The sequence below is a fragment of the Phyllostomus discolor genome, chromosome 5 (genome assembly GCF_004126475.2).
Source record: "Phyllostomus discolor isolate MPI-MPIP mPhyDis1 chromosome 5, mPhyDis1.pri.v3, whole genome shotgun sequence".
Lineage (NCBI taxonomy): Eukaryota > Metazoa > Chordata > Mammalia > Chiroptera > Phyllostomidae > Phyllostomus > Phyllostomus discolor.
The window spans coordinates 106,907,106-106,923,306 of record NC_040907.2 but is presented as its reverse complement, the minus strand read 5'-3'; the positions used below and the strand labels follow the sequence as shown (position 1 = coordinate 106,923,306).

The 16,201-nt window shown below is 35.3% G+C and overlaps 1 protein-coding gene across 1 annotated transcript in view; it reads right to left on the bottom strand.

The window, feature by feature from the left end:
- Nucleotides 1–16,201, bottom strand: part of PARG (poly(ADP-ribose) glycohydrolase) — a 208,389-nt gene that overhangs the window by 180,148 nt on the left and 12,040 nt on the right. Inside the window, 3 exon segments of the mRNA XM_036027504.1 lie at nt 9,743–9,817; nt 12,269–12,352; nt 12,471–12,593. Of these exon segments, the coding sequence (XP_035883397.1) occupies nt 9,743–9,817; nt 12,269–12,352; nt 12,471–12,593 (282 nt within the window).

The window sequence follows — 16,201 nt, the reverse complement described above, 5'->3', positions numbered from 1 at the left end:
TACAGCAATGCATCAAAAACATCATACACCATGATCAAGTGGGATTTATTCCAGAAATTCAAGGATGGTACAATATTCACAAATCAATAAATGTGATTCACCACATTAACAAAATGAAGGATAAAAATCACAGGATTATATCAATGAATTCAGATCAGAAAAAGCTTTTGATAAAATCCAGACCTGTATATGATAAAAACTCTCAGCAAACTGGGAATAGAGGGAACCTACCTAAATGTCATGAAGGCCATATACGTCAAACCCACTGCCAGCATTATACACAATGGGCAAAAACTACAAGCAAGTTCCCCTTAAGATTGGGAACAAGAAAGGGATGTTCACTTTCACCTCTCTTATTTGACACAGCAATGGAAGTCCTACCCACAATGATAAGTCAAGTAGAAGAAATAAAAGGCATCCAAACTGGGAAAGAAGAAGTAAAACTGTCTTTATTTGCAGATGACATGACACTGTACATAAAGAACCCCAAAGATTCCACCAAGAAGCTACTAGAACTGATAAATGAATTCAGCAAAGTAGCAGGATATAAAATTAATATCCAGAAATCCACTCCATTTTTAGAGGTTAATAATAAACAGAAAGGAAAATTGAGAAAACACTCCCATTCAAAATTGCTTAAAAAAGAAAAAAATACCTAGGAATAAACCAAACCAAGGATGTTAAAGACCTGTACTTGGAAAATTATAAGACATTGAAGAAAGAAATTAAAGTAGATGCAAATAATGTATTTTTTTGGACTACAAGATGCACTACCCACACCCCCGCCAATTTGGGAGGAAAAAGGGTTGTTAATGCTGCTGTTGAGTTCTGTTTACATTTACATCAGTGAAATATTACGTTATTTATGTTATTAAATATTTTTGTTTCAAAAATTTTTTTGCACTGCTGGTAGGAATGCAGGTTGGTGCAGCCACTGTGGAAAGCAGTGTGGAGATACCTTGAAAAATTAAAAGTGGATCTACCTTTTTACCTAGCAATCCCACCTCTGGGAATATATCCAAAGGAAACCAAAACACTAATTTGAAAGAACTTAAGCACCCCTAATGTTCATTGCAGCATTATTTACAATCACCAAGATATGGAAGCAGCCCAAGTGTCCATCAATAGATGAGTGGATAAAACCACAATGGAACATTTACACAATGGACTTCTATTCAGCCATGAAAAAGAAGAAAATTTTACCCTTTGCAACAGTATGGATGGAACGGGAGAACATTATGATAAGTGAAATAAGCCAGACAGAGAAAGACAAATACCATATGATTTCACTCACATTTGGAATCTAATGAACAGACTGAACTAACAAGCAAAACAGAAACAGACTCATAGATAAAGAACAGAGGACAGCTAGTGGGAGTGGTGGGTGGGGGTGGAGGGATTGAGCAAAAAGGAAAAAGGACTCATGAATATGGACAGCAGTGTGGTGACTGCTGGGGAAAGAGGGGTAGGAGTATAAGGGGACTAAATGGTAATGGGAAAAAATATAATAAAGATTATGTATTTTAAAAAAAAGAATTTAGATTGTGCCCTGGCCAGTATGGCTCAGCTGGTGGGAGTGTCATCTGTAGGCCACCAAGGTTGCAGGTTCAATTTCTGGTCAGAGCACCTACCCAGGTTGCATGTTCCATCCCCAGTCTGGGTACTTATGAGAAGGCAACCAATTGATGTTTCTCTCTCACACTGATGTTTCTCTCTCTCTCCCCCTCTCTCTCTCATGAAAAAATGTACTTGAACATTAAAAAAAAAAAGGAAATCTACTATTTATATCTTTAAGTAAGTAAAAATTCCATTTTCCTTTCTACCAGAATCTGTCTCCAGAGTTATTGCCTATGGGCAGCAGGAGGTTACAGGAACACCGAACTAGCCTCAACAAAATTAAGAAGACTGAAATCATACCAAGCACATTCTCTGACCACAATGCTTTTTTTTCTAATCCTCAATAGAGGATAAGTTTATTGATTTTTAGAGAAAAAGAAGGGAGAGAAACACTGATTTGAGAGAGAAACATCAGTTGGTTGCCTCCCATACACACCCCAACCAGGGATCAAACCTATAACCTAGGTACATGCCCTGACCAAGGATCAAACCTGCAACATTTTGGTGAGTGAAATGATGTTCCAACCAACTTAGCTACCAGGTCAGGGCACAACACTTTGACACTGGAAATCAACTGCAAAAGAAAATAGGGAAAAACCACAAATACATGGAGATTAAACAACATGTAATTAAAAAATGAATAGGTCAAAGACAAAAAACAAAGGAGTGATGAGAAGATACTTAGAGACAACTGAGAATGACAACAAGACTATCAAAACTTTTTGGATGCAGTGAAAGCAGCAATAAGAGGGAAGTTTATATCATTGCAGGCCTATCTCAAGAAACACAAAATATCCCAAATAAACAACATAATATTATATCTTAAAGAAGTAGGAAAAAAAGAACAAATGCAATGCAAAGCCAGGATAAGAAAGAAAAACTAGAGCAGAATTAAATGAAATAGAGAACAAAGAGATTATACAAAAAATTAATACCAAAAGAACCCCTGGTTCTTTGAAAACATTAATAAAATTGATAGCCCTCTGGCTAGACACACTATGGAAAAAAGAGAAAAGAACCAAAAAAATTCCAAATGAAAGACATGTTAGGAAGAACACTACAAAAATACAAATGATCCTAAAAGACTAACATGAAACATATTATGTTACCAAATTAAATAACCTAGAAGAAACAGACATGTTCTTTGAAATATGGGGTCTGACACAAATAACATCCCTTTTTTATCACAAAATCGTAAGGCATGTAATTCCATAATATAACATCACACTCAAGCACACTATATGACATTTTAAGTGAAGTGTTCAAATTAAAACTATAAATTATTACACCCATATTATTACCCTACTAACCACACTCAAGCAGACCTTACTTCTGCCAGACCTTGTATATAACCTTCCTACACTAAACTACAAAAAACTGGTAAATTTAAATATAATAATCAACAGTAAGGAAATTAAAGAAACTGGCAAAAACCTCCCCCCCAAAAAAGTCCAGGATCAGATGGCTTTACTAGTAAATTCTATCAAACATTTGAGGAAGATTTAATACCTTGTCTTCTCAAATTCTTCCAAAAAACTCAGAAGAAGCAATAATTCCTAAGGTATTTTATGAGGCCAAATTACCCTGATACCAAAACCCGTCAAGAATAACACAAAAAAGAACACTACAGAACAATATCTCTGATGAATACAAATGCAAAAATCTTAAACAAAACACTAGCAAATCCAATACAATCACACATTAAAGAGATAAAAAGAGCACGATAAAGTCAGGTTCATTTCAGGGGTAAAAGGATAGATAGTTCAACATACACAAATTGAATAATATAATACACCACATTAACAAAATAAAGGATAAAGATCATATGATCACATCAAGAGATGCAGAAAAGCATTTGGCAAGATACAACATCCATTTATGATTAAAACATTCATCAAAATATGTATAGAAGGAAGTAACTCAACATATAAAGGCCATATATGACGAACCCTCAGCTAATATCATATTCAATAATGAAAAATGGAAAGCTTTTCCTCTAAATTTAGGAACAAGACAAGAATGTCCATTCTTATCACTGTTATTCAACATAGTACTTCAAGTACTATTAGAAAAGTAAATAAATACAGTAATGCTGCAGGATACAAATTCAATATACAAAAATCCATTGTGTTCCTACGCTAACAATAAAATTCCAGGAAAAACAAAATGAAGAAAAATTTATTTTACAATTACAACAAAAAAAAAATAAAATACCTAGGAATAAACTTAACAATGGATGTGAAGAACTTATACACTGAAAACTACAAGATATTATTTTAAAAAATTGAAAAAGACACAAAGAAATTAAAAGATATTCCATGTTCATGAATTGGAAAAATCAACATAGTGAAAATGCATATATTACCCAAGGTAATATACATGTTTAATATAATCCTCATCAAAATCCCAATGGTATTTTGTTTGTTTGTTTACTTATTCATTTATTTATTTTAAACAAAAGTCTAGTTTATTTCTTGCATTTGAAGTAATCCTCAATGACATTCTTTGCCTGAGACTCTTTGCCGTAGTCCTTAACTACTACACAACCGCAACCAACCACTTTACCAGATTTTCCCTCTGTTGATTTTACAAAGGCCCACTAATTCCCCTAGTTCAGGGGTGTCAAACTCAAACCTGATTTTCGCCTGAGGCCACATTAGTCTCACAGTTGCCTTCAAAGGGCTGAATGTAATTTCAACTCTGTAACAGTTAAGGAATAGTTACATTTATACAGTCCTAAAATTATTTTGGCCCTTTGAAGGCAACCAGGAGGCTGATATGGCCCCTGGTGAAAATGAGTTTGACACCCCTGCCCTTGTTTCTTATTGTCATCAACCTTAATTAGCTTCATTTGATGTTCAGCACAAAGGGCTCCATCACCTTGACATACATAGGCTCATCGTAGTTGGATGCAAGCACACAAAGGTGAGGCTGGTACCTAAGGCTTTGGCAGCTTCAAGAATTCCATGCACTAGGCCACTGTGGATGAGTGTGGTCTTTAGCAACTCTTGTAAAAGAGTATTAACATTCATTACACCTTCAGCAGCAATGCCTTCCTCTGCCATGTAAGTAGGTTACGTGAAGAGCTGAATCTTGAACACACCCAAGCCTCGCCTCTCATGCAATTCCATGGCTGCAGGCAAAGAGCCCCAATGGCATTTTTTAAAGCAATAGATCAAAATATCATCAGATCTATTTGAAACCACACAACACCCTGAATAGTAAAAGCAATCCTGAAGGGAAAAAAAAAACACAAGCTAGAAGTATCATACTTCTTAACTGCAAATTACACTACAAAGTGACAAAAAGCAAAACAGCATGGTATTGGCAGAAATACAGAAACAGATATCAAAGGAACAGAACTAAGAGGCTACAAATAAACCTACATGTATGTGGGCAAATACTTTTTCACAAAAAAGCCAAAAGCATAAAATGGAAAAAAGAAAGCTTCTTCAACAAATGATGCTGGAAAAATTGGAAAGACACATACAAAAAAATAAAACAAGGCTACTATTTGTCACTATACACAAAAATTATGAATCAAAGACCTAAATATGAGTCCTGAAACAGTAAATTAGATAGAATAAAACATAGGTACCCAACTTATGGACCTTCCACTCAAGAGAGAATTTTACTAATTTAACCTCAAAAGCAAGGGAAGCAAAAGCAAATGAATGAGACCACATCAAACTAAAAAGCTTCTGCACAGCAAAAGAAACTCTCAGCAAAACAAAAAGGCAAACAACCAAAAGAGAAAAGATACTTGCAAACAACACCTTCAATTGGGGTTAATATCTGAAATATATAAAGAACTTATACAAGTCAACAACATAACAACCAATCCCATTAAAAAATGGACATACGGATGGATGGCCAACAGGTATATGAAAAAATGTTCAAAGCTTAACTAGCTATTATGGAAATGCAAATCAAAACTACAATGAGATACCACCTCACACCTGTTAGAAGGGCTATTATGGATAAGACAAGTAATAACCAATGCTGGAGAGACTATGAAGAAAAGGAACCCTCTTCACTGCTGGTAGGAATGTAAACTGGTACAGTTGCAGCTATGGAAAACAGTATGGGGGTTCCTCAAAAAATTAAGAATAGAGTTAACATATGTCCCAGCAACCCCCTTCTGGGTACCTGCCCAGAATATTTAAAAATATTGCCCTGGCTGGTATAGCTCAGTGGATTGAGTACAGGCTGCGAACCAAAGGGTCACTGGTTCAATTCCCAATCAGGGCCCATGCCTGGGTTGCAGGCCAGGTCCCCAGTGGGGGACATGCAAGAAGCAACCACACATTGATATTTCTCTCCCTCTCTTTCTCCTTCCCTCCCCCCTCTCTAAAAATGAATAAATAAAATCTTTTAACTAAAAAAATATATATTTATTTATTCATAAAGATTTATCTTCCCCTGTGTTCACTGCAGCATTATTCACGGTTCATTGCCATTGAACCACTAGTTCTTTTCATGGCCAAGACATGAAAAGTGTCCTTTGATAGAAGATTGGATAAAGATGTGGTACATATATACAATGAAATACTACTCAGCTATAAGAAAGGATAAAATACTGCCATTAGCGACAACATGGATGGATCTTGAGAATATCATGTTAAGTGAAATAAGTAAGGCAGAAAAAGTCAAGAACCATATGATTTCGCTTCTATGTGGTATATAAAACTGAAAACAACAAATAAACAAACAAAAACTCATAGAGACAATCATATGGTGGGTATTGAGGCAATCAGAGGGAAGGGTGTTGAGGGGGAGGTAATAAAGGGTAAAGAAGTGTCAAATGTGGTGACAGAAAATTTGACACACAATGCGATATACAGATGATGTATTATAGAATTGTACACTTGAACCCTACATAATTTTATCAACCAATCTCACACCAATAAATTTTCAAAAAAAAGAAAGAAATGCAGTCTCAGGTCCTACCCCAGACCTCCAAAATTAGAAAACTCAAGATGGTGGTGATCAGCAGCATGTTTTAAATGTCCTCCACAGGATTTACATACATGATAAATCCAAAAGCCACAGTTGTGTATCATACTACCTCACAAATACTTTGTAAGATAATCAAAACATTTCCAGGAAAAAGGGGGTAGTGATGTTATTTATACTACTATCAAGGGCATTTTCACATGTTCAGTCTCTTCCAAATTAACAGAAAGTAACTATAAAGATTCACAAGAATCTTAATGTCTGATTCCTGGCAGCGTAATTAACGAGTCACTTTCTTCTGAATTACCACAGCAGTCCACAGGACACATAAATCAGGTACAATAATGTCAGAGGGAATGAACTGATGAGAAGACTAGAATGTTACTAGCTAAAAATGCTCAGAGAGGAAGAGTATGTTATACTTAGGTGTGCCTTGTAGCATGGGAAGGGAGTGGAGGCATAACAAATTTTGTTAACTTGCACCATTACTTTTAGATAATATTCTCCTGACTTGGTAACCCTGAAAACCAGTATGACTACCTGATCTCCTGTGAAATCCAGCTCATAACTACTTATGAAGCACTCAGTACTTATAATGCATTGTACAGGTATTAGAGGAAACATAAAGCTAAGAAAGACAGCCTATGACCCGTAAAACTTTTAAGGTACTAGAAGATGCCAATATTGCATCAAGAATAAATCAAGGCAAAGAGTGGGAGTGCCACAAGATATATTTAAAATTTTGTCTTGGAAATTCCAAGAAAGGTGACATCTCATTTTGGAGGGAAGAGACAGGAAAATGTGTGTCTGGGAGATAGAATTTCAATAGAGAAAAGTGGAGAAAGAGGACATATCAGTCTCTTACTGCAAAGAAAATATGGCAGCAAGTAGGAGGGGAAGCTGTATGCAGAGGGACAACATACTGTAATTGCAGGCGATAGTAGAAAGAACACGGATTGGGTTTTAGTGCCCCACCAGGGACAATCTATGTCACTCTGGCCAAGAAAGTTCATCTCTAAATCACAAACACCCATTTGCAATAGGAATAATAATAATCATCTTATTCTATCTTACAGAGTTATTTATCTGAAAAACATCTGGAGAAGGAACAGCACCATTATGAAAAATATAGAACATGTTCAAACTTCAAAAATTAGTCTCTATTAGATAAATCAAAATTATGTAATATTGAAAATATTTCAATTCAAATTGTTCCCATTTTAAAAACTGTTTACAGTTTCTATTATTAGTAAAATAAAACCTACATAATGTGAACAAAAAATGTGAGAAGAAATAATAAAAAATTTAAAAATATATTGTATATAAAGTATTTTTCTTTCAGAGGCTGCTAACTTAGCAAAAGCATACTGGCAGTTTCTTATAAAACTGAAAACACACTTATCAAATAATTCAACAATCACACTCTTAGGCATTTTTATCAGAGAAATAAAAATTTATGTTCAGGCCCTGGCTGGTGTGGCTTAGTAGTTTGAGCACCAGCCGGCAAACCAAAGTGTCACCAGTTCAATTCCCAGTTAGGGCACATGCCTGGATTATGGGCTAGGTCTCCAGTAGGGGGTATATAAGAGGCAATCACGCATTGATGTTTCTCTCCCTCTCTCCTTCCATTACCCTCTCTCTAAAAATAAATAAATAAATAAACAAATAGTCTTTTTAAAAAGCCAACTGCAGAAGAACACACACATATCTTTAAAAAATTATTCATACAAAAACCTGCATGATAGTATGTGCACAGCAGATTTGTTGTAACAACCAAAAACTGGAAACAATCCTAACATCCTGAAATGTGACTATGGTTAAACAAATACATCTATATCATGAAGTACTACTCAGCAATAAAAAGTAACAAAGTAATGGTGTATTTAAGGGAATTATGCTGAGTGAGAAGAGGCAAGGTAAAATCTAAATAAGCTTTTATGTCAATTTCCTGATTTTGATATTATATTATTCTTATTTAAGCAATCAACATCAGGGAAAGTGGAATGAAGCATGCATATAACCTCCTTGTATATTTTTTCATAATTTCTTGTGAATCTATCATTATTTCAAACTAAAGTCTTAAAAAAAGTACTGCCATTTTTTCAAAAATAATGATGCCCCTTTCTCCAACAGTACTATGAAAGTAGTATTTTTACCCATTGCCAATGGCATACTAACTTGCTAGCCTGCAGAGAAGGATTTTATAGCATAAATCCATGGCCACAAAATGTTGTGCCCTTTGACCTAATCATATAATTTCTGGATATGACATAAAAAAACAGTATCAAACTTGGAAAAACATAGTTTCAGTCAATAACAGACCACATATACAACTGTGGTCCCATAAGATTATAATGGAGCCAAAAATTTCTTATCACCTAATGACATCATAGTGTAACACAACACACCACTCACGTGTTTGTGTTGAAGTGTAAACAAACCTAGTGCACTGCCATTCATATGAAAGTATAGCACATAAATTATGCACAGTATATAATATTTGGTAATAAACAACTACAGTACTGGATTATGTATTTATTAATACTATGTTTTTTATCATTATTCTAGAGTGTACTCTACTTATAAAAAAATGAGCTGTAAACACAGCCAGTAGCCCCATATATCTCGTGTTTACCACATGTCTTGATCACTTACTTGTGCTTGTTTTATATAGTCACATGCTGCACAGGCTTGTAACCTAGGAGCAACAGGCTACACCATATAGCCTAGGTGTACAGTAGGCTATATCATCCAGGTTTGTGTAAGTGCAAAACATCAATGATGTTCACACAAAGATGAAATCACCTAATGATGCATTTCTTACAACGTATCCCCACTGTTAAGTGGCACATAACTATACACATCTGTGTTTATATGTATAAACTAGATACAACATAGATGTCTAAGAATATAGAATCATCAAATCCTCAAAAACTAGTCATAAAATATGCAGCCATTAATAATGTTGATAACGGTATAACAATATAAAAAAGGAGAATAAAGCAATTTCAAAATTAGTTCCTAAAACATGCCTATTATAACAGGAAATACTTTTTACAAAAATAAAAGATGATAATTGTGTTGGTGTGACAGAATTATGGGTATTTTTCTTAAACTTTTTATAGTTGTCATATTATTTTCATAGTTAAAGAAGTAAGTATACTTTTACCTTATCCCAGAAATCTACCAAAGCTGTAAAGTCCCACTTCTTAGAATATGCCACATTGTATTTCAGAATAGCATCCTATGAAAAAAGCATAAACAAAATCCTCATGATAGTCAAGTAAATTATCTATGAATAGCCTGTCTGCTTTATGAAGTACTTGTAGTAAATTTTTTAATGATGGACAAACTTCCTCCTACTGTTAACTGCTCCACATCACTAGCTACGAACATATATAATGCATACTAATTTATTATTCACTTAAGAAATATGAGAGTAGATAGGTCAAGTAGTAGGGGGAAAACATCATAATTATTCCAAAGCATGCATTCTAAACAGAGGTGATGCAGTCCTCGTAGACATAAATTGGATATTGGGGGTTAAAAAAATTAAATATTATGATTTCTGACCACTGAAAGGGTCACACTACATATACAGACATACATTATACTTATAGCATTAAAATTTCAAGGGAAGAGTAAATTAGGGAAAAAATGTCTAAAAAGGATCCCTGGTAGAGAGGGAAGTAATAAAAAAATCACTGACACTGCCCTAAAGCATAAAACAATATTTTCTCCTTTATTATCAGCTATTTTTATAAGCTACATATTAATGGTTATCTTCCTCCAGCAGTTCACATAAGCTACATACTATTTATGTGGAATGAAAAGTCAGAATACTATGCCATCTACTAAAATTACTGTCTGAATAGGCAGTACTTTCCACCTGGTTGCCAATTATTAAAAACAGACAACAGTTCCCAAAATGGAGTCATTTATGCTGAGCCCTCCCAGAAACAGAATCTTAAATCAGTCAATCAGGAATCACCTGGTTGGCACTAGTGTGGTCATCTGCCTGATAGACCCTTGTCATTCCCTAAAGGAAAGTGACCTTGCAACAGCCAATCCACTTTTTGCTAATATAACTTCCTTGTTCCTATTCCCTTATTCCTTATAAATGTCTTTATTTTATATAGCTTCTTGGAGTTCCTTTCTATCTGTTGGATGGGATGCTGCCCAAATTCATGAATTGTTGAATAAAGCCAGTAAGATCTTTAAAATTTACTTAGTTGAATATTGTTTATTTAACACCAGAGTGGGCTACACTTCAGATAATCTATTAGTTATGCAGAAAAAACTATTATTTACAATTATATCTTATTTCATCCTTTTAAATGTCTCTTTTGATTATATTTTATAATGTGCATACATTAGTAAAGTAATAAATATGTAGAACTTATAAGCTGTTAATACTCATAGTACACACCCCAAAGTTTTTTTACTGAAGGCATATGTAAATCTGAAAAACACTATGTTAGATTATTACTATAAATTTCCAAACTCCTTTATCATTAAAGAAGTTTAAAAAAATTAACACTCTGCCAAAGAGCCTCCTGAAAAACACTTCATGTCATATAAATAATCACAAAGCATCTATCCAGATTAAAAAAATGAGCGTATTATTTACTTGGAACCAGAGGATATTCAGGTTCCTAAATGTATACTATATGTATAAAGAATTTATCTTTAGTTTTATGTTTGTACATATATAATTAACATTATACTAAAAGTAAGTAAACTCTGGCAGACCCTGAGCAGACCCTGAGAAGTTCTTTCATTTAAAAGTATTACATTACAAGATCGAAAAACACTGTACCTAAAGAATAAAATTTTCAAAATACATTATGGAATAACATCATCAATGTATTTTCATGTTAAGGAAAAAAACAGGAGCTACAGAAAGGTATAGAAAGTTTAAGAATAACTTGTAAGAATAAATGCAAAAACAGTATAAATCTGAGAAACTATACACAACAAATTAAGTCTCTAAAAGACAATGAAACCCATTTCCACAGAAGTATAGAAATATCTGTTACTGTGTGTAGTTATAAAAACTTAAAAGTTTACATAGTGCTGAAAATAAACATATACTTACCCATATTTTAGTTATTAGAAAAACAATCTAATGACTAGACAGACTGCCCTTAGTCTTAAATATTTTTAAAAATCAGAAAATAAATTACTGCCAAAATACTAGATTAATAAATTATTAAACTGCTAGAAGCTATATCAAAAGCAATAAAAAACAGAATGTTTAATGTATAATTTAATCATTAGGAAACTCAGTTTTCCTTTGGGCAAATATTACTGATGTCATAACTCTTTCCTCATTTACTTTTGAAGACATTTCAGACACATGATAATTCTAAAACAAAAATAAAAGAAACACTTGAATGGAAGGAAACTGGATGGGGAATCAAGAATCAGAGGTCTAATTTCTGATTGTCCAAAGTATTCTGTGTGGCTACACGCAAGTCATCTACAATTCTTAATACTTCTACTTATTTCTTAGTGATGGAATGGAAACCAAGAATGTCTCTAAACAGGGTCCCTCAGGAAGCAAAAACATTGCAAATAAACAATGCTGTCACCTGAGTCCATTAAAGATTAAAAAAAAGTCTTTGAGGGAGGAGGCACAGGGACCATCTCCAAGAGCTACACGTAAGAGGCAAGAATAGCAAAAAGAACAAACCTTCAGATTTTGGGGTCGTGTGAATTTGTTGAGAAGTGCAGTCTGAATGAGCTCCCACCTGCTTCCTGCAGTTCGTTCACCATTCTTTGAGAAAAAGGAAACACAAATAAGCAAACTAAGTGTTTTTGCATCATAGAAACAGGAGTCAAACAAGAATGTACTAAACTATCAGAGACTAAAAGACAATCAGTTTTGTTTTTACCTCATCTTCCACAGGGTACAAGTTTTGTTGTGAACAAGGCATCTTTACATGCTTGTTGTCCCACAAATCTTTAAAATGTGTTGGAAAAGGTTTAGGAACTTCTCCTGCTCGCAAAAGATCTACCTGAAACAGAAATTAACAAGAACTGTAAATGTATAAAAACTAGGTGTATCATTTACAAAAGAATGAAGCAGCTGAAGCAAACACTATAAAAAAGAGACCAGCTCCTTTGCATTCCCAGAAATCTTCTTCAGCTGTTTCCACTCCTTACCTCCATTTAATCAGTTTCCTAGTCACCATGTCCTGGGCATTCTATCTTCATCCAATCTCGGCCCCTGATCCTCATTATTCCTTGCCTGAATTTCTGCCAACGGTCTTCTACTTATTTCTCTAACTACAACTGTACCTAACATTCATCCCCCGTAAATACCCCATGCTCACTTGGGACTGATATTATCTTTCTCAAGTTATTTCCAGGCTTCTAATCTTAAAATGGCTCCCCTCTGCTTATACTCTGATTCCAAATGATGTTCCCTGCTGTTAACGTCCTCTCTTACCCAAACACCATCTGGTTCAACATCTATTCTGACCTCTATCACTCAGCCCAATTTTCATTTCCTCTAGGAAGCCTTCAAAAAAATTTTAAAGGTAGGTAGTTTAATCCCCCTTGTTTTATTAGAGCATTATCATACTAGGGCACACTCTTTTCCCCTTCCCCAGCTAGACTCTAAACTTCTTGAGAATAATAACCATATTAACTTTCTATTCTGAATATGTACTACAGAGCATGGCATGTGTGTTTTTGTATGTATAGCATATACATATATGTAAACATACACATTTATATATACATATGTTATTTATAATAAACATTTAATAAATATTTGAGGAAGGAGATATTTTAAAACACAAAGTTTTACATTTTGCCTATTCTGAACATTTCATATAAATGGACTAATACAATATGTGGCCTTTTGTGTCTAACCTCTTTCACTTACCATAATGTTTTCAAGGTTCACCCATGTTGTAGCATGAATGAGTACTTCATTGCAGATAATCAAATAATCACAAAATTAATATAAAATTTCAACTGTAATATGCTATAAATGAGAGGCTTGTGGTATTAAAAAAATCTATTTTAACCCTGGCTGGTGTAGCTCAGTTGGTTGAAGCATATTCCCTTACACCAAAAGGTCACAGGTTCTATTCTTGGTCAGGGCATATACTACGGTAGCAGGTTCAATCCTCAGTCAGGGTGTATACAAGAAGGTAATCGACCAATGTTTCTTTTCCACATTGATGTTCCTCTCTCTCTCTCACGCCCCCTTCCTCTCTCCCACTTCCCTCTCTCTCTCCCTTCCTTTCTTTCTCTTTCTCTTAAAGCAATGGGAAAAAACCTTAGGTGAGAAATAAAAAATAATAAACCTATTCTAGACAATTTTAGCTTAACTTACGTGTGTAGAGAAGCCTTCCTTGAGGAAATGGCAATTGAGCTGAACTCCCAAGTACAAAAAGAAGTTAACCAGTGACTTCTGGCAAAGATGGAGGCATAAGTAGACACACTGTGCCTCCTCGCACAACCAAAAGGAGGACAACAACAAATTTAAAAACAAAAAACAACCAGAACTGACAAAAAAATTAACTGTTTGGAAGTCTGACAACCAAGAAGTTAAAGAAGAAACATTCATCCAGACCAGTAGGAGGGGCAGAGACGGGCATCCAGGAGGAGAGGACTGCGGGCAAGACAGCAATTGGTGCACCAAGCAAGGCAGTGGCTTACAGACTGGGCAGTCCCACATTCACATGAAGATAAACCCTGAGGAACAACTCAGGAGTGAGACAGACTTCACAACACAGGGTTCCAGCACTGGGAAATAAAGCCTCAAAGCCTCTCACTGAAAATACCTGTGGGGGTACAGGTGGCAGGGGGAGAAACTCCCAGCCTCATAGGAGAGTTCGTTGGAAAGACCCACAGGGTCCTAAAACTTACACAAACCCACTCACCGGGAACCAGCACCAGAAGGGTCCAGGTTGCAAGTAGGTAATGGGGGAAATGACTGAAAACCAGCAGGGAGAGGAGCAAGCAGCACTGTTCCTTCTCAGACCCCTCCCCCACATACAGCATCACAACCCAGCAAGGTGGGTTGCCTCACCCTGGTGAACACCTAAGGCTCTGCCCCTTACTACATGACAGGAATGCTGGGACCAAAAAAAAAAAAAAACACCCCAAAAAACAAAAAAAGGACCCAATTAAAGAATAGTTCAAAGCTCCAGAAAAAATACAATTAAGCAATGAAGAGATAGCCAACCTATCAGATGCAGAGTTCAAAACACTGGTTATTAGGAGGCTCCAGGAATTCACTGGGTACTTCAATAGCACAAAAAAGAGCCAGGCAGCAATGAAAGCTGCATTATGTAAAATAAAGAAAAATCTACAGGGAACCAACAGTGATAGGAAGGAAATCAGGACTCAAATCAATGGTTTGGAGCAGAAGGAAGAAAGAAACATTCAACCATAACAGAATGAAGAAACAAGAATTCAAAAAAACAAGGAGAGGCTAAGGAACCTCCAGGACATCTTTAAATGTTCCAACATCCAAATCATAGGGATGCCAGAAGGAGAAAAGGAAGACCAAGAAATTGAAAACTTCTTTGAACAAATAATGAAGGAGAACTTCCCCTATCTGTCAAAGAAAACAGACTTTTAGGAAGTCCAAGAAGCCCAGAGAGTCCCAAAGAAGCTGGACCCAAGGAAGCACACTCCAAGGCACATCATAATTACGTTGCCCAAGATTAAAATGAAGGAGAGAATTCTAGAAGCAGCAAGAGATAAGGGGACAGTCACCTACAAAGGAGTTCCCATCAGACTATCAGCTGATTTCTCAAAAGAGACCTTACAGGCAAGAAGGGGCTGGGAAGAAGTATTTGAAGTCATGAAAGGCAAGGACCTACAACCAAGATTACTCTATCCAGCGAAGCTATCATTTAGAATGGAAGGGCAAGTGAAGTACTTCCCATAAAAGGTCAAGTTAAAGGAGTTCATCATCACCAAGCCCTTATTATATGAAATGTTAAAGGGACTTACCTAAGAAAAAGAATATAAAAAATATGAACAGTAAAATGATATCAAATTCACAGCTATTAACAACCCAACCTAAAAAAAAAAGAAAAAAGAAAAAAAGAAACTAAGCAAACAACCAGAACAGGAACAGAACCACAGAAATGGAGATCACATGGAGGGTTATCAGTGGGGGAGTGTGAGGGCTAGAGAGGGGGAAAAGGTACATAGAAAAAGTAGCATGAATCATAGGTAGAAAATAGACAACAGGAGGCTAAGAATAGTATAGGAAATGTAGAAGCCAAAGAACTTATATGTACAAACCATGGACATGAACTAAAGGAGGAGAATGAAGCTGGGAGGGGATGTGCAGGGCAGAGGGGAATAAAGGGGGGAAAATGGGACAACTGTAATAGCATAATCAATAAAATACATTAAAAATAAATAAATAAATAAATAAAAAGAAGTTAATCGGGAAAAGAAGATTGTTCCTCAAAAAGGAAACAGTTTATTTAAAAAACAAACCATAAATAGCAGCTGCATAAAAAGTCTGCAACTCAAGAGAAATAAATCTGTAAGGCCACCTATACATGTGACCATTAAAACCCTAACAGTGGATGAACACCCAGAGAGAGAGTAAGAAAAGAAGACCTATGAATTAACCTTGAGGAAA